Source organism: Hippocampus bargibanti, linkage group LG13 (assembly GCF_051943395.1).
Source record: "Hippocampus bargibanti isolate YZ-2025 linkage group LG13, ASM5194339v1, whole genome shotgun sequence".
NCBI lineage: Eukaryota > Metazoa > Chordata > Actinopteri > Syngnathiformes > Syngnathidae > Hippocampus > Hippocampus bargibanti.
The window spans coordinates 10,801,647-10,820,671 of record NC_142746.1 but is presented as its reverse complement, the minus strand read 5'-3'; the positions used below and the strand labels follow the sequence as shown (position 1 = coordinate 10,820,671).

Sequence of the window (19,025 nt, the reverse complement as noted above, 5' to 3'; positions counted from 1 at the left end):
CCCGAAATGCACTTTTAACTTTAATTTAACAAATGGACGAAAGAATATTGTTCTTGATTTCCAATCTGTATCCAGCCATCCTATTCACCTTGTGGTTCCCATTTGAACAATTAATCCACAGGGCCTGATGCTCGATGCTAAGTATATTACATGTATCATGTATTATTTATATAGATTATTTGTAATGATGCAAATAAATTAACCCTTACAGGGACAGCGGTCATAACAGTGGACATCAAGGAGTCCAAGATGGCGCCCGAGTAGGCAGCCGTCAGCAAGTGCTCTGATGAGCCCTGCTTTTTTTGTGTTTTCTTTTGTCACTTTGTGTTGTTGTGAGTCGTGTGGAACGGATACGGATTGTTTTTCAGCATTTTTGACCACAAATTCATCAAAGAGGAGACTGTGCTGAGCGGTTGCGCCTTTTCGGCAGCATGGATATGCCAGTACTGTTTTTGAATGGGAGGAATGTCGCTGCCATTCGACTGTCATCGCTGGACACCACAGGGGACATTGTGCTTTTTTGCGTCTGTAATGGGCAGCATCTTCACAGCCCCGCTTTGTTCAGTGGAAGGTCGGTGGTGTTGGACAGTCTGAGGCTGGATGGATAAATGGCATGAGGAACCCGCGATAAGAAGGAAGGAGCGTCAGCGCAGAGCGCCGATGCGTATATGGAACTGTCGCGGGATGGAATTGAAGCTGATTTATGTGGGACAGGAGATGTAAGACAATCTCTTTTCGTCAATGGATGCTACAGCTGCGTGTTTGTTTTCAACATTTAGCTTGTAGTCGACGTGCACATTCCACCATGATGTCCCTGATCCACTGGTGAAGAGACGCTTTGATCCTCTCCTCTTTCATCTGGAACTGCTTTACGTAACAAAGAGGGTACAGAAAGTGCTTAAGAATGAATGTCTCTCAGTGTCTTTGTGTTGTCATGTTATTTGTTATTTAGTTTTTCTTTTGTTCTTTTGACTTCAAGACGGCGCCGCGAGAGTGGCTGCCTTTCCAGCAGCTCCTGTGTTTTGCTTTTCTACTTTCATTTCTTTCATAACTTTGCTGCTGTGAAATGTAAATTTCTCCACTGCGAGACTAATAAAGGCAAATCCAATCCAATCCAATCTTATCATGTTATCATTATTGGTGCATGAAATCGTTATTAAATAAAAGTCATGTATCAAAATTACATTGAGACAACTGCGCACATGCGATTCAGCACGCATTTTTGCCCCCAATGTTTTCTGTAACCAAACCCACCCTGCCCTAGTTTTTGCCTGCTTTTCATGGAAAGCATAGAGTGGATGTTTATCGGCTGTTATTTAAAATGGGGAATGTGAGGGTTTAAAAAAAATAATAATTTCATTGTCCAAAAACGCATTTCATCTGCCATGAATTGTATGTGGATTTTCACAACTCGTGAGCTGACCTGGTACCTACACCCCGTACCAAACAGGCGGGTCAACTGTACAAGCTAAATAAGCCATTCTTCATGAGAGCGAACCCAGCAGCATTCAATATCATACCTCTTCCTAGAGTTTATAAAAACAGCAACAAATTGCAACTTTAATTTCTAGTAATTAAATATGATTGAGAAGAGATTTAATCTAATCTAAGTCAACAGTGCAACACAGTCAACTTTTATCATACTGCCTTGTCATTGAAACATCAAGCTCTTTACGTGACCTGAAAATTTGTGAAAAACGAAATTGTTTCCATGTGAAAGCGATGATGCATTTTAGAGCCTATGTTTATATGTTATGTTTGTTTTCATAAGGATTAAATCATTAAACAGTATCTGCTTACATTATTTTTATGGGAGGGGGGGGGGTGTTAGTTTTAGGCTACAATTGTCTGTCAGTGAGATTCAATGACATTTGAAACGTTGTTTTAGCCCCTGACGAAGCACCTCTACTCTATCTACATGACTGATAGCTGTGGGATGCTTTAACTTTAGCACAGCTGTCTTCATTTAACCCCCACCCATGTGATCACTTCAGTGTCAGCAGAGAGACTAAACATACTGTAAGCAATATGCCGATGCGATATGTTACAGGACGTTACAAGAATATGTTGGGGAAATATTAAATTTAGAAACTTTCTCTGGTTTGAGCTCCTTGAACCCCCCCTCCCCACACACACACACACACGCACACACACAAACCCAAGCTAAATTTGGTGTCTGTCATATTATTTAATTAATGTATACTGGAATGTATGTGTGATTGTAATCCTTTTTTTTTAATGCCCGCTCATAATGCTTGGGTATAAATATTGTTGTGGCTTCTTCCTATTTGATCATTTTTCACTCCTGCCTTTGTTATTTGTGACAGGCATATGAGGGGATAAACCCAGCTGCACAAAAGCATATTTAGACCCCAGAACAACAACTGGTGTGCACTATTGTGAGCGAGTTTTTTTTAAGTGTTATCAAATGCACAGCACATACAAATAAAGCCACAAATTTCCAGAACATGAAACACTTCTTTTAAGAATAGCGCTCTAACCTCTGGGTAAAAGTGAAGACTTTAAATTGGGCGGCCAACTGTACACAGCCCGTGCTTGCTCATGCTCCCAAAAATAAACAATGTCGCAACTTTTTATTCGAATGCATAATATAGAATGACATTTTACAAGTTGTGGAGCTAAACACCAGCGCAAGCTCACTTAGCATTACCTTTCTATTTGGGTAATTTTTAGCCGCCACAGCAACAGTAGACTTTTCATAAACTATTGAGGCACTTTATAAAACTATAAAGAACTGGAATTGAACATTTCGTCCAGCTACCACAACCGTTTTCATACTAGCGGCTTGGCTAATTAGCTAACAAGTATTGGAACAATATGCTCTTGCAACTTCATTCCTTTAGGTGTTTTAGCAGTTTTAAAACACAATTTATCAGGAAGAGTTATGACTCATAAAGCAGCATTAGTATACAGTGAGACCTCAACTTACGAACTTAATTCGTTCCCAGACAGTGTAAGGCGAAAAGTGTGTATCTCAAAAATAAATTTCCCATAGGAAACCATTAAAATGGGAATAATCCGTTCCTGGGTTTCCATAACATATACTTTTCAACTAAATAAGGCTTAAAACTACACACAACATACCTTATTCTATGTATAATAAATGTGCTATTGTATTGTAATGAAAGAAATACACTGCATAGTACCATAAAGTCACTTTATTTACATTTGTGATGGTCATTTATGGCTTGATGGAATGGTGTTGGAGGTCGAAGGTCAAAGGGAATTGCTGTTTGGAAAGAGAGGGGCATTACATGAGGACTGTAATTAAAGAAATAAACTGTGCTGTAAAATAAAGTTTTATTTACCTTTTTGTTGGTCGTTGCTGGCTTATGGAAGGAGAGTCACCTTCCATAAGTACTGTTGGTAACTTAACCTCTGGTGCTATTCGGTCGTGTGCTTCCGCCGAAGATCACTCTGCCAGCCGTGGTGGGTGTGTATTATGAAAATAGTGCTTATTATAAGGTTTAATTTTCATAAATTTGACGTTTGTAAGATAAGGTGTTTGTAAGTTGAGGTCTCACTGTATTGTTCTTTACCAACATTTATTCAAAGCACTAACGCAACTAAATGTAGTTTTGTCGCGAGGCTTGTTAGCTCAAAATTTAAATTGTTTGTTCAATTTTATAACTACAGTATGTAAATGAGCAATGCTTACCATGAAGTACAAGAATATGGACAAATAGTAGATTTCAATGGTAGCAAGGCTTTGAACTTTTGCTCATGCATCTGATTGCACTTGAGATTAGCTATTTTTCTCTCTCATTTAAAGTATTTATTTGTACTTAACAAAACAGATAAATATATTCTTGCCTGTTTCAACAGGCCTAGTTTACTTATTTACAGATAGATATAAGTGTGTGTACTGCTTTCTTGAGGAAATTAGCATGGAAGTTTTCTCACCACACGTAATCTAAAAGACTGTGTGTATGTCATTGCATTTCTTTTTTGGTGGATTAAAAGCAACAGGAACTACATCTTGGCAGCTGTAGCCACATGGAAAAAAGTACAATCAATGCGTGTTTATCGAAAGGCTAAATGGATGAAAAAAAATTTGTCTGTGTCATGCATCGCAGATAGATCAGGCATGGTTGGATTCTGGACATTTGTTTTACAGACGGGTTTTGGGTTCAAACTACATCTAGTTTCTTGTGGCACTGACGGCTAACAAGCCAAGTGGAATCACATTGGAGCAATTATTAGAGAGTTTATCAGAAACGCTATGCTTAATGAGAAAACAAAAGAGTCGAGCAAACACTTGAAGTTCTTCCACTGTATCTGAAAATCTATCTCTTGATGAACGGCGGCCAAAACAAATAGCAGTCAAGCGATGAGGACACGCATGCCTCCCATACACACACACTGTAGGTTCTGGGCCTGGTTTGGTGTTCTTATGTTGGTGTCCTGGGGGATGCGGAGAGGGGCATAGCGGGGCCGGAGCTCCTCCGCTCCGCCTTTGTTTACACTGATGGTTTCCAGATGCTAGCAGCTAGCGATCGGAACACTCCGGAACGCTGGGGAGCAGCCCAGGAGTGTGGGGCCCCAACGCCAGCGACGCAGGATTAAAACAGATAAAAAACATTTGCTTTTGTGTTGTAATGCTGCTCATAATTGTTTCCAAATTGTGGAAAGGGTTTCAGAAAAGTCATTATGCTTTGTCAGCTTGCGCGTGGCAGTCGTAAACTTGTTGTCGCAAACATATGCAATGGTGTTTGAAGTCGTAATTGCACATGTGGGTGATTGAATCTGACTGATATTGAAATGCCTGGTTTTATTCATTATGTTTGAGTGGTAATATCTAAACCCTTTCATCCACCGTTAATAGTAACCTGATAATATGATAAGCGGTCCACTGTAGAAACAGCTGTTCCTGAAAGGGTTATTGTAGGCTTTACTGTCTTGTCCAGTTGCAGGGCACCTAACCCGTGTCAGGACCAAATATCAGTGCCGTATGGTGATGTGTAATCTTTTAAGATACCACAAATGTATCTAATGAAGTCAAATTACCTGAATGTGTATGTCGACACAGGATATGGCTTTCCGCTAAAAATCATTTAGCGATCCATTTTCACGGGCTTGTTTTCATTAGGCTCACAGCTAAGCTTTGATACGATGTGAGGTTGACCCTGGACTACTTGCCAATCAATCACAGGGCATGTATAGACGAACACCAACGTGGACTCACATTGACAAATATAAAATTCTAACAAAAACAGTTCATCAGTTCATGGTCGATTCTTCATGAGTGGCACCTTAGTTTTAACATTTGATTCTCAGGCATGATATTAGAAACTGACAATTGGATTGGATTAGCAATTAACAGAACACTAGATATCTTTCCTTGAAAAGAAATAACCATGTCTTTGTCATTCATAAAACAATAACATTTACCACAGTAAATGTTCAAATGAGGTCCAATTTATTAATTATTTGCATACGTGCCCTTTGAGCAGGCATTCAAATTGAAATCACGAGGCATAAAAATACTTGTTCTCACCGAAGGAAACAAGTTGAAGCGCACGCAAATCATTTTGTCGACGGGGTCCTGTTTCAGCTGATATTTTTGACTCATTTTGGAAATCAAATATTAAGTGTGTACCACAACCACCCTGCAATATGATCATTTACCCGAGTAGGGAAACATTGCTCGAATTTGTCTGGATGGTTCCTGGAGACCAGTCAAGGATGTGGTCCTGCCCGGTTCCCAAAGTCAGGAGAAATTCACTTTCAGCTCACTCGGTCCAGAAAACAGATGGATTTGTGATTTTTCATCCTAACATTCTACAGGATTGGGGATGAGACAAATCAGTGAACGGTTCACGTGGATTTTGAGAGAAAAAGTGTTGAAAATATTTCACCCACCAATAGCCATCATACCTCCAACATACAGTATGTAATGGTTTGTCCTATTACAAGTTGCATCATTTAGCACCCCTGTGAACAAATTGCCTCTTATTGAACACGGCTGGCCTGCTTTTCCCCTCATATTGTCAATCTCAATTGAACGACCTTATTCAGGAAGCGGTTGTTTTCATAAACAAGGAGGCATTGTGCTGCGGCAAGTGCAGATTGATCACTTTGAACAGCACACCTGTTGCCCTCCTGTCACTTTCAGCCTCAGCCACCTTTCTTCGCACGCAGTCGAAAGAGACAGCTGCACCCGCAAAGGAGGCGTCGACTGGTGAAAAAGATGCACGGGAAAAACAGTGGCTGTATTTAGAGCTTGATAAACAGCCTCCCATAATGCACCTGGCTGAGGTTTTGGCCCTGCCTCAGGGATGTGAAGTCCAGCAGCGGAAACAGCTAAGAAAAAAGCTTGTTCTGTGTGCAGTGAGAAACAGCTGAGGTGGTCACAGGGTCATTTTGTGTGTGTGTGTGTGTGTGTGTGTGTGGGGGGTGGGGGGGGTGGGGGGGGCTTTGGGCGCCCTGGGCTCGGACTGACGCAGGCTGATGAACATATCCTCCCCGCTTTATTCTGGAAATGCTCTGATGTCAGACACATGTCGTTCATATACGGACAATTAGCATGATAAATGTAGCCTCGGCAACATGTATTCTGGTAGTTGTGTCTATCATGAGTGCGCTAAAAATCTGATGCCCAAAAAGACACAAAATGAATGAAGATGGAGAGGCGGCCATGGCGAGTCATGAAAGCCATTTCCAGTCACCCTTTGCTAACTGCATACAGAAGGTGGCCATGACTCAATATTTTCCTCATTTTCCTCCGATTTCCGCTCAGACTCTTTCAACTTAGCTACTTGTCAAAACATAACCAAGCAGCAGGTAGTAGCGCAACCATCACTGTAAAAATCAAGATAAGATAAAACTTATCAAGGGTGGTTTTAATTTGTAGTTTTGACTGAACTTGGAGAATAATAACATCCATTAATCCGCCAAGATTCTCACAAAATGCAGATTTTGATCGCAAGATTTGATTTCAGTCTAGTCATACTGCAAGTAGAGAGCCAACACAATATTTTTTGTCTTTATTTATTGTTATGAGCTTTTGCGTCATTCCTCCACAATTCTTTCACATCGATGCGGTCAACCCTCGACCATTCTTTTTCCTGCAAGTCTCGGTTGGCCAACATGCCTGCGTTGCAGTGTGACAAACAAGCTCAGGCTTCGATTCTCTGACAGCGTCTTACCGCTGCGCTCAATGGGATGTTTTTGTTGGATTCAGTCAACCTGTCTGGGTCTCGGCGATGACAGCATAACTTTTTTTTTTTACCGTGATGGGAACATTGAGACATGCCAAAGAATGTCAAACAATCATAAAGATCTTCGAGTTTGTGTACTTCTTTTTCTAAGAGCAGCTCTAGTTAAACCAACCATTTACTTTGTTTGTGTTACGAAAGGTTTACATTAGGAAAGCCATGAAAATGAGCGGGAATGCACAATCTGTTTTCACTTCACCCGATCCTCCAATCTGAAGCGTTTTCAAGATGAACAATTTTGGCACATCTGGTGTTCCATCTCAGAAGAACATACGTCTGCAGCATTATTCAAATAGGGCGAAAACGAGGACCATAGGGGCTCATGATGAACACTGAATTTAATGTCACCGAATTTTAGCCATGTGTTAGGAGCGAGAGGACATAAGTCTGAAGTGGAAACAACTCAGGGTGCGACTGCCAGATTTTCTGAATGTTGCGGTGGTCCAATAAGAATTATGTCCCACGTGTGGTTACTGAGTGGATCCATTGATCATTACAAATGAGGCCTGAAGAAGAACGACACAATGACGAATTTCTGGCATATTCACGCTAATGGGACTTCTCAGCAGCAGTATTGTTCAGTTAAATACAATACTGGCTGGCATCAGAGTGTTCTAGGAAGATTATGTTAGAATCAAAACACACACTGGATTTATTTTTCCCATAGGCAATCAAAGACAGTTACCACAATCCTAATCTTCATATGTTGTTGATGATATAAGAAAAAAACATTGAGAAATCTGTACGGAATTGTGTTTTCAGATGTCAAAGATTTGTCAAGACTTATCTTTTTGGATTGCAGCACTGTCTTGCTGACACCGAATCAAATTGTAACTGTTACCACACAGTTTGAGAGGATAAAAATTGCACAATGATTCTTGGAAAGATGAATAACTATACGTTTCAGGAAGACTTGAGGCAGCATTGATGTGATACTGATATATTTATGAATATAAAAAAATCACACTGATAATAGAGATTACTGCAGAAAGACCACATTGTGACTGGACCAAATCATTGCCTGTGATTCTTGTCCCATGGGATCCCAATTTTGCATGCACTCAAGTATCATGAACGATGCCGCCAGAGAATAATTACTTCTTCTCTTCCTGGAAATGTCTGCTATTTTAATTAATTAATGTATTTTCTGATATTTCTGGCAACTCCATTAACAACTCAGTAGTGATGGTTCCTTTTCAATCCGTTTCTTCCCATCCTTCGCTTGATTTTTTTTTTATTTATTTATTTTTATGTCCGTGAAATGCGAAGATTAATGCAGCGCTAACATGGTAGGATCAGTAAGATAAGCAGTAAAGAAAATGACCAGCTGGATGAATGAAGTCTTGTGTAATATCACCTGTTCTGCGGTTGGCCAACGAGATATCACAAGTTATGTCTTACTACTTACTACAAAGTGTTCCCGAAAGCCTTGGCATTGTTTCGTCCACCAAGCTGATTTTACGGTTGCTTAAAAGCTGAGTCAGCAGTTTATTCCTGCGTTTATCATCCATGAACGGACCACTGCCAATAACCTGAGCCTAAAACAACCGCAGGTAAGAAGTCTTCTGTAATATTTAGAGAGAGCAAGACATTCCCAACCATCTTCGGCTGTGGGAATGTTTGCTCACGGTTTAGACTTGGACGGGACATCTAATATTAAACGGAGACAAAACTATCCCAGTGCTAGAGACAAAGGATCAAGGGTTCACTTTTGAAGGTGAGGGTGAGGGAGTGTCGAGTCTGGTGTCCGTCCGCTTGCTCCTTACTCTTGGCTTGGAATGTGAGATCGCAGACAAAATTGCACAATCCCCATCGCCGTTTAAGGCCTGGTCAGATCCGGTCCTCAGACATTTTTTGGAGCAGATTTTTCCAAATAGCTAAATGGGTCGACACTATTCGATCCTTGGACTTTGTAATTTGAAATTGACTACATGGTATTTTACAACCTCACGGATGAAGTGTCTGTCGTCTAGACAGGATCATCTCATCAACCGTCAAATTGTGCGCTTAAAACTGCATCGTCGCAAATGCTTGAGATTTCTAACGTGTGTGTGTGTTTGTTTTGTTTTTAATAGGAGATTTGTCCCCACATTCCTCCACGCAATGATGAGTCCCATACATTGTATTTGTGGTCGCAGCTACAGTGGTTAGTTACCCCCCATCCACACCACCACCTTTCAAAAATGTATGACTTAATTGAAACCAGACTACTTTTTTTTTAAACGAGGTCTGTTCAACCCCCACGGAGGCCATCTGCTTCAGATTTAGATTTCCTCCATCTCAATCCTTCAGTTGGCGGAGATGACCATGGTTCTTGTTCGGGCCCGAGTACCAAGCCATGCTAAGGCCCTCTTGATACTACCCAGATTTTATTTTGTTTATGTATTTATTTTACTTTATTTCCCACATTAAATCACCTGTGTGTGTCAGAAAGCCCATCATCTCCTATTAACATGTGACTATGGCTAATTCTATCATTTCATGACTTTAAACTCCAACAAACTTGAACAAGGTACATTCGAAGAAGTGTTCTGAAACTTTCTGGGTCCAGGAACCCCTTTCAGGGAGATGTTTTACAACAGACCAGTTAACCCTTTCATGCACCATGTAACCTGATAATGCAATAAGCTGTCCACTGCAGTCATTGCTGTCCCTGAAAGAGTTAAACTTAGCTACAACACCTCGAAATGAAATGGGTTTGAAAGTTCACCCTATTTTTCATGAGCTGCTTGAGGAGAAAGGAGCTGAAACCAAATGTTGTTGAATTTAAATCAACATGCATCCATTGTCGCTAGCTGATGGACAACATGGCTGGGGACAGAAGTGCTAATTACAAAAGCACAATCGCCCTTGCCTAAATAGCATCAAGTCATTATATTGAATACATTTTTCAATGACTCTAGCAGCATCTTGTTTCCCAAAAGCAATTCTTGCTGAGCAACAAGACAACATGACAAGAAACATTTGCACATTGTCTTCAAAGGAGTCCAATGGAAGGCAAACGTTTCCCAAGACAATGCCCACGTGTCAAAATCAGTGATCCATCCACACGATGGATACTTTTGACCGAAGGTATGTGCTTGGACGCTGCAAATATTTTTCCGAGGTCGCTTTGTCCCATCTGTGCAACTCCTCATGTGAGAAGAATCAGACAAATACAAATAGAAAATCTGCCCGCATTTCGGGATGTCAGTCAGTTTAATAAGAATAACTGCGCTGGGGAGATATGAACCCTTAACTGCTCAAGCACAGGGCAGAATCCCCACAATTCTCTGTCAGGGTCAGTTTCAAGGTCTTGAACGGCCATTGCTATGGGACACAAACCAGGAGGCTTCATCGGCTCCTCCTGTTCCATTTCAGTTTTTTTGGGGGGGTAGGGGGTGGTTTTACCGTCAGTATTTTGTTCTATTTATTACAGTTACAATCTCATGAATCCTGCGATAAAAGGCGTTGAATCATGTATTATCGTAGGCTTGGATGAGTGGGAGTACCGCAGTTGTCTCAAAAGAGAACACAAAGCTGCGGATGTGGAACGCAGTGTGTGCGTGTGTGTGTGTGTGTGTGTGTGTGTGTGTGTGTGTGTGTGTGTGTGTGTGTGTGTGTGTGTGTGTGTGCGTGCGTGCGTGCGTGCGTGTGTGTGTGTGTGTGTGTGTGTGCGCGTGTGTGTGCGTGTGTGTGCTGCTGTTGGTATGTGTTTGTGTGCTTGTGTTCGAGGTGAGCGGGAGGCGAGAGGGACTGTGGCAGTATGTTTGTGCTTGTGTGTGGCCATGTTGTGCATTGAGATTGCATCAGTCAATGGGTGTTTGTGGTACATGCCTCATTTAACAGTTGAATGAATCCCGGTGTGTGTGTGTGTGTGCGTGTGTTTGTGTGTGTGTGTGCGTGTGTGTGTGTGCGTGTGTGTGTGTGTGTGTGCGTGCGTGTGTCCTTATAGCACTAAAGGAGGATGTGGTTGACGTGACGGTGGAGCGAAAATGTCTTCTTGTTGGTCACTCTGCTCAGTACACACACACACACACACACACACACACACACACACACACGCATACATACACACACACACACACACACACACACACACACACACACACACACACGCACACACACACACACACACGCACACTTTCATTGCTTGTCTCCAACATAAAAAACAAACATTGACTTTAGGTGAGCGGCCACTGTCCGTGTGACACAGCAAACACAAAATCTTCTCCAACCAAAGCCGCTCAATCGATTGATTGTTCGAAAGTGCTGGCCTTGCCGCTAACCCACTTAGTTGCTCGCATAGGCCCTCTTAGCTCTCAGTTCGGCCAGCCAGGCTTTTTTTGCAACGAGGAAAAGCAAACAGAGCCTCGAGGTCAGGCTTGTGTCCAGTTTTGCACAGTGCGATGACGCAATTGCATCAAAGTGGCCACGGCCTGTGTGCAAATGATGACAGTTTTGTAAACGTTACTTCAAAGCCAAGGTGCTACGCTTATTTTCCTGGAAATCGAGCTGAACTAAAACATTTTTGTTGTATTCGCAGCGAGGAGTTGGGAGTTGTCACATGCGGCTCAAAGTGAAATGAAAATGGAGTGTGAACGCATTAGTCAATGGTCCAAACGATTCAACTTTTTTTTCTGCCAAAGCATGTTGAGGCACAGGAGTCCAGATATTTTGTGGGTCATCATGTTTGGGTGGTCATCAAAACATGGAAAAGCAACAGTGTGTGTTCAAAACATCAGGTTGGCTTTCATGGACCTCCGGCAGAGGCAAGTGTGCTAACAATTGAACTGACCACAACTCCGCATACAGTGAGTAGAGTTCAACGTCACCACAAAGCGATTAACTATTACTTGGTCAACAATATGGGCATTATTATTCATTATTTAATCATCTAATGTGAGTTTTTTCAGCGTACAGGAAAAGTCGGTTGTTGGGAAATAGCAGCGTGTTACAAGTTGTTTCAATTTCAGCTAATTTGCTGTTGGAACATGACATCAGAAAGGGGAAGTTGAGCTACAGTTCATCCACGGAAACTCCTCTGGGCAGGATTGCTATGCTTCAAACAATGTTTGATTATTCATGACAGTCATTCAATCCAAGAAGTTGAATCTGATTGGTTTTAGAAAAGTACTCGACATCCCAGTACAGGTCAAAAAATATTGTAAAAATAAATAAAGGAATAAATACAATATGGTGAACCATTTACATGTAGATTGCCTTATTTTTGGAAGCTGGTTGTTTTAGGTAATTACTTTAATGGGATCAAATAAACTGGATTGATGATTGGACATCCAACCATCCATTCTAATCTGTTTATCGTCACGGGGGTCGCGGGCATGCTGGAGCCTATCCCAGTAGTCTTCAGGCAAGGCAAGGTACACTTTGAACTGGTTGGAAGCCAACTGCATAGATGAACAACTTTTTGAGCTCACAATGATGCCAAGGGACAATTTCAAGTTTTCCATTCACCCACCATGCACATTTTTAGAAAGTGGAATGAAACAGGAATATCCACACAGGAAAGCTGGACCCAGAATCGAACCCTGCACCGATACACCACCTTTATTATTTCCCCCGCCCCCATGCCTCAAGACCCCAAAAAAATCCTGATGTAGGTTCTTTTTATTTGTGCATAAAACGGGTTAAAATGCATGCATGGATAATAAGACCCAAGAGTTTATATAGTATGTCATAAGTGCCTAGAGGTAACCTTGTGTACCTTATTTTGTATAGAATGTGGAGTCTTGTTAGCACATTTGGGGCGAGGCACTTTCTGTGTGTGACACTAATGTGAATTTATATTGTCTTGTTTCCACTTAGTCATGTGCATTGGGACCACATTTCTCTGCACTCAGTGAATCTGGCGTCACCGAAACCAGTTAGTCATCAACTTGCAGTGGATTTGTTTGCTCTGTGCGCGTTACGAGCATCTTCCAAAGGGAGCGTCACCCCCTTCTGAAAACATACAGCTGCAGACAGAGAGCGCAGTGAGGCCAAAAGTCAAAATTGAAGCTTGGAAAGCAGTGAGGAGCCTGAAAGGAATGATCCTGACGAGAGTTTTTTCTGACCTGCTGCGGTTGTAACATGCCGGAGGGATTTGATTGGAGCAAGTGGTCTTGGAAATAATGTGTGGATGTTTGGCTTCCTCTAACTGTGGTCTAAATTTGACTGTTGCAGGTAAAATGCCAGCTGCTACAGCTTTTTTATTATTTTTTAAATACAATTGTGTTTAGCCTGAACATAAATATTTTTTCTCCAATGTTGGGGACTATGCACACCACTGACTGGGTGGAAGGTTGTGGCATTGGCCATTTTGATTCCGATAAAATCTCACGTTTTGCCCCATGCCAGAAATCTTGAAGGTTTCTTGAATGTTGCTGTCTGCCTTCTCCCAGCCTCCCATTTCAACACGGGTGTGTAGACTTTTTTTACACGCTCTGTATATTTTCATAATGAGGACTTGCACTGGCTGTTAATGTAAAGTCTAAATAGACAAGAGCGCGCCCAAACAAAATGTCATCAGACCTGTCTTGCCTCGAATGCCAAGTCACATTTTCCCTGCCTGCGTGCTGTTAGGACGAGGGATGCGAGGTTGACAGTGAGTGGGATTCGGGTGGGGCATCGCGAGGGTTGAGGTCATTCTTTTTCTCAGTTTGGGGAGCTAGGGGGGCATCGAAGCACAGCCGTTGCAACTTATGGCCACCTTCGCAAGTGCTGATGCAAAGTGTTGACGTTTGTTAAGACAGCGCCAGATGCTGCTGATTAGACTTGCTATTACTCACACATGAGCTCGGGCGAACCAAGAAAAGCCCGGGGAATGCGCAGTGCACCCCCATCCCTTCTATGCACGCTCTGAAAGGACAACCGACACCATTATCCAAGCGGTGAATCGCTAACTCCGGTTAGCACCTCGTTTTCCTTCGGCTGGTGCTCTATGGCTATGAGCTAACAGCAGCTGGATGCTTGTCCAATCGGTTTGGATTGGATTGGATTTGCCTTTATTAGTCTCGCAGTGGAGGAATTTACATTTCACAGCAGTACAGTAATGAAAGGAAAATGAAATGAATGAAAGAAGTAGAAAAACAAAATACCAGAGCTGCTGGAAAGGCAGCCTCTCTCGCGGCACCATCTTGAAGCCAAAACAAAAAAAAACCTAAATAAATAATATGAAAACAAAGACACAGAGAGTCATTCATTCTGAAGCACTTTCTGTACGCTCTTTGTTACATAAATAATGATCTCTTAAGCTTCTTATACCGGATTTTATAACAGATTTTTCAGTGTACAAGGCACACCCAAAAGCCTTGATTTTCTTCAAAAGATGACCCTACACAGGTGCATCTTATATGTGAAGTAATATTGAGCCACAACAGGTCTCGCAACTACTGGAAACACCCACCGACTCCCCCCCATAGAAGAAGTAGTGCGTAACCCCAGCCTCTACTGTAGCGCCTTATAATGTGGTGTGCCTTATATTTTATATATTATACATACATATTATATATTATTTGGAAAATGGTCTTCATTCTTTGAAGGTGCCCCTGATAGTTCAATGCGCCTTATGTATGGAAAAAGTTTGAAAATGCACCATTCATTGGGCGTGCGCCCTATACACCGGAAAATACGGTATATTTTATTTTTCTTCAGCAAATGACGTCCAAGTTTGCAACCGCAAGTATAGATTTCTTGACAACATACATTTTATTTGTGAAAGGGAGTGAATTCCCGACTCCGTCGTGGTTTAAATAAATCAAGTTGCCAACATGGAATTAGGCGAGCATACTCCTCCCAGCTCTTTTTTCTTTTGTCCTCGGGTGACTGTTCCCTATTATCTGCCCCTCGAGAATCACAGGAATGATTTCATCATCCAGCTGCAATGAACGTGTGCGTCATTTCCACAAAGCACGCACTGAGCCAATTGTGTGTGTATGCAATTGTTGAAGTTTGTTATATTAGTAATTAAAGGATAGATACGCCCCATTGGTGAAATATTACCATCGTTATTCCGCTGCAAAATGAAACAACATGGAATGGGAGAGGGGTACTATTGGGAGTGTATTAAATTGATAGGGCTTTGTTCTCTGCAGGCCCGACCCAAAGGAGAAGGCCTGACCCCCTACCAAGGCAAGAAGAGATGCTTTGGCGAATACAAGTGTCCAAAATGTAAGAGGAAGTGGATGAGCGGTAACTCATGGGCAAACATGGGACAAGAATGTATCAAGTGCCACATCAACGTCTACCCACACAAGCAGGTATGCCTTAAAGGACAACCAACGTCTCCGGACAAGTTGTGTCCATAATTTGTAAAATGGCTTCAAATGACTTCAACTGAGCGTATTTTACAAAGATTCCACCGCATATAGCTATATTTTACTTTTCAAGACTCGCGCTGAATATTCCGGAAGTCTTGTTTTTGAGTTGGTGACGAGTCCGCACGTGACGTCACTGAAGGAACGCCCCTGACCGAAAAAAGGACACATTGTAGCAGTCCTTCCATCACGTCAATGCATTTTGCTGTGCCTGTTTGGTCTGTAAACGTCATGTTGCACCAAAAAGAGCTAGAATAGGGCGACCAAGCTCCATATAAGGAATTTATTATTTTCTGCCTCTTTTTTGGTGATACATTTCCCCCGAATGTTGCCTCAAAATGGCACGGAATAAATTCTTTATTCAATTGCAAACATGTATGCTTTCCTCTTCAGAACTATTTGAATCATATTCATAACTGGATGTGTATTTGGCTTCATATTCTACGAATCTGAAGCCATTGTTTTGATTCTCCAGGAGTGCAAGACGTCTTGGGGTGACGTCACAAACTGGGGGTGGGACTTTCGGAAAATGCCCAATTCGCAGCTCAATTTTTTGCAGATTTTGGACACTTTAAGTAATTTTTATTGGTGTTTTGCATTTGAATAAAATATCATACTGCGTGTTTTGGGTATTTTAGATGCTATAAAACGTTTTTCTGATTTCACTTACGAAACAAAAAAGTGATGTCGGTTGTCCTTTAACCCTAAACATAGGGACTTGTCTTATAGTTAGCTGCCATGTCGTTTTTGATCTAAAATGGGCCAGATCCAAAGTAAGCATTTTATAGTCCTCCAGGGAAATGAGGGGACAGGGCCAATATATATAAAGCTCCCACAATTTGGACTTTGGACTCAAATGTATATGAATACATCCCACAGTTCAAACCATTTTGAGCCTTAAAACTGTTTAATAAGAAGTGACATCACCCAAGACATCCTCAAACCTCAAGGCTCTTGCTAAATCAAGCAAGACTTCCTCACAATACGAGGCTTGCACGGAATCACGCGTCCTTCTTCAACTCACAAAACCCGGGCGGATGTATGGAACCTTTCAGTAAATAACACCAGACTCCTTCAACTCTCACAAAAGTTCCCCACTAAGCTGATCTTACACTACCAATCAAACAAGAAGACCTCTCCAACTCTCACTGGGGATTTTTATTCAGTCACATTTTCCCAGACTTTGTCTAAAATGCATCAGAATCTCTCGAAAGCTGATTTTAGTAGGCAGCCGCAAGGTTGACTTGTTATTGGGCTTTTCAGGACCAGGCAACAATTATGATTTTGACCCAAGATGGCTGATGTCCATAAGGTCAGATAGGTTCATGTTTCTTTCGTGGACTCTGCCAGGCAAACCTGGTCTTTGAGAGTGTGACCTAAGATATATCACATATGGTTTCATTTAAAATGTAATAAAAATCTGAATTTCTATAATTAATTTGGTGTTTTTGACACTTAAACCAGGTCCCAGGAAACTAATTGCATTTCCCGGATTCCATCGGATCTTAAAAATAAATATTTTCTTATTTGAGTCGCACTTATCCATGAGTAGTGGTTGCGTAATTCCGCTCAGGAGATGTTGGAATTCCCCTCGTATTGAATGAAACCAGCATGATATTTGATTATTCAAGATGCTACTTTTATTTCCAAAAAAACACACAAATGCTCCTCCAGGGGCGAAGAGTGCAGAAAAGGACTCATTCTTAAGCAAGAAGAGATATTCAACCCCAATACAATTTCTATGATTGAAACATTTACACATTTGATTAAATTCCATATCCTAAATGAATTTTGGATGCCTGAAGCCCCTTTGGTCACTACCACTCTGCCTCAACATCCAATTTTAGTATAGTGTTATCAATGCCGTATCTGTAAATGTATGTCGTCAAGAAACTTCGTCAGCAAACTAAAGTTTACTTTAGTTTACTTTACTTTAGTTAACTAAAGTTTACTTTAGTTTGCTGCAAACTAAAGTTTACTTTAGTTTTAGTTTTGACGAAGTTCCTTGGATAAGAAGCGAAACGTCCGACACCTTCAAAGATGTACAGATGACGGTTGAAGAAACCTTTTCATCGATAGACCACTCCTGTACGACTGAGAGCTTCCACAGAAGTATAGTGTTATGTTAGTGCAATGTTAGTTAGTCATAACATTACCAAACTATGAAAAGGTCATTCCAAATGACATTTTATCATTCTATTAACTGTGTTTCCTCAAATAAGTATAGTGGCCGAACCCGATATTTACTTAGCTGTCGAAAGAACGACGCTTTTAGCCTTTTTTTGTAAATTATGTTCTTGTAATAATTTGAAATCCATGTCCATGAATCCATTTTCTATTCCGCTTCTCCTTATTTGGGTTATGGCTCAGTGTGAGAGGTGATATACTGTACATCTATGACAGTTTGCTCGCTAAGTCCGGGCCATATATAAACAACCAACCATTCCCACTCACATTCACCCATATGGATAATTTAGTGTATTTAATGAAGCTAAATATTTTTTTTTTTTTGTGGGAGGAAGCCACAGCAGCCAGAGAAACATGCACGCCAGGCCCGACTTGTTTAACTCAGCACAAACAATCTTTCCACTCAAGTATGGCGTAAATTTTGTTTTTTAGATGCTTGAATAATGTCCAGCAGGTTTACAGATACCATGTATGTCGTGTAGGTGATGTATGACATATTAACTCATTGACTGAATTGAAAATAAGACGCAGAGCGCCATTCCCGAATTTGTTCAGGTTTTGTTTTTTTCATGCTTGAGTGCTGATAAAGTGCTGGCCATGGCCTCTAGCAAGGTTTTTTCTTTTCCACAAGGGGGCCGAATTTCCGTTCTTCCCATGTTAGCGCTTTGTTCCAGCTTCAGCTGGTGTTCAAGCGCTATATAAACCAATATGTATCGATTGCATTGTACATGTATTTTGGACAGCCGGCCTCATTTCAAGCTCATACAACTCCAGACCCATATAATTTAGGAATTAACTTTTTTTCTGACAAAAGAAGATATTCTAAAGTTTCTAACGCTATACTGAATGTACTGGAATTCAAGTGAGAATGACAAAAACCATGGTACTGGAGTGCATACATTTTTGCACATCTGGCAGTGAATGAGTTAAGGATGTCTAGAAAAAAGACGGACGGCATCTATTTCTGAGGATGCAGCTCAGCCTCAATTTTCATGTCATCGAACAATCTTGTTTTCACCAAAGGGACCGCTTTGACTCACACTTGTTTGTTTCATGCGAGAGAAAGCACATTCCGAGCGTTAGCTATATCACACACTGATAATACTCTCCTCATGCCATCCGGCAATCCCCATAAATGGATCAAATCTGCCCTTTCCAATCGCATCCATATGCATGAGATTGGGAAATAGCAAAGTCAGTAAGTCAGGCGGTTGTATATTTGGCATTTCAGATCAAGCGCATAACTTCCACAGACTTTGGGGCCATGGATACACCCCCACTCCTCCCGCCTCACGTTGCAAATAAT

At 41.4% G+C, this 19,025-nt stretch overlaps 1 protein-coding gene across 1 annotated transcript in view; it reads left to right on the top strand.

Moving 5' to 3' along the window:
* zcchc24 (zinc finger, CCHC domain containing 24) overlaps positions 1-19,025 on the top strand; it is a 48,303-nt gene that overhangs the window by 24,300 nt on the left and 4,978 nt on the right. Inside the window, exon 3 of the mRNA XM_089012525.1 lies at positions 15,311-15,475. Coding sequence (XP_088868651.1) covers positions 15,311-15,475 — 165 coding nt within the window. The remainder of the gene's footprint in view (positions 1-15,310; positions 15,476-19,025) is intronic.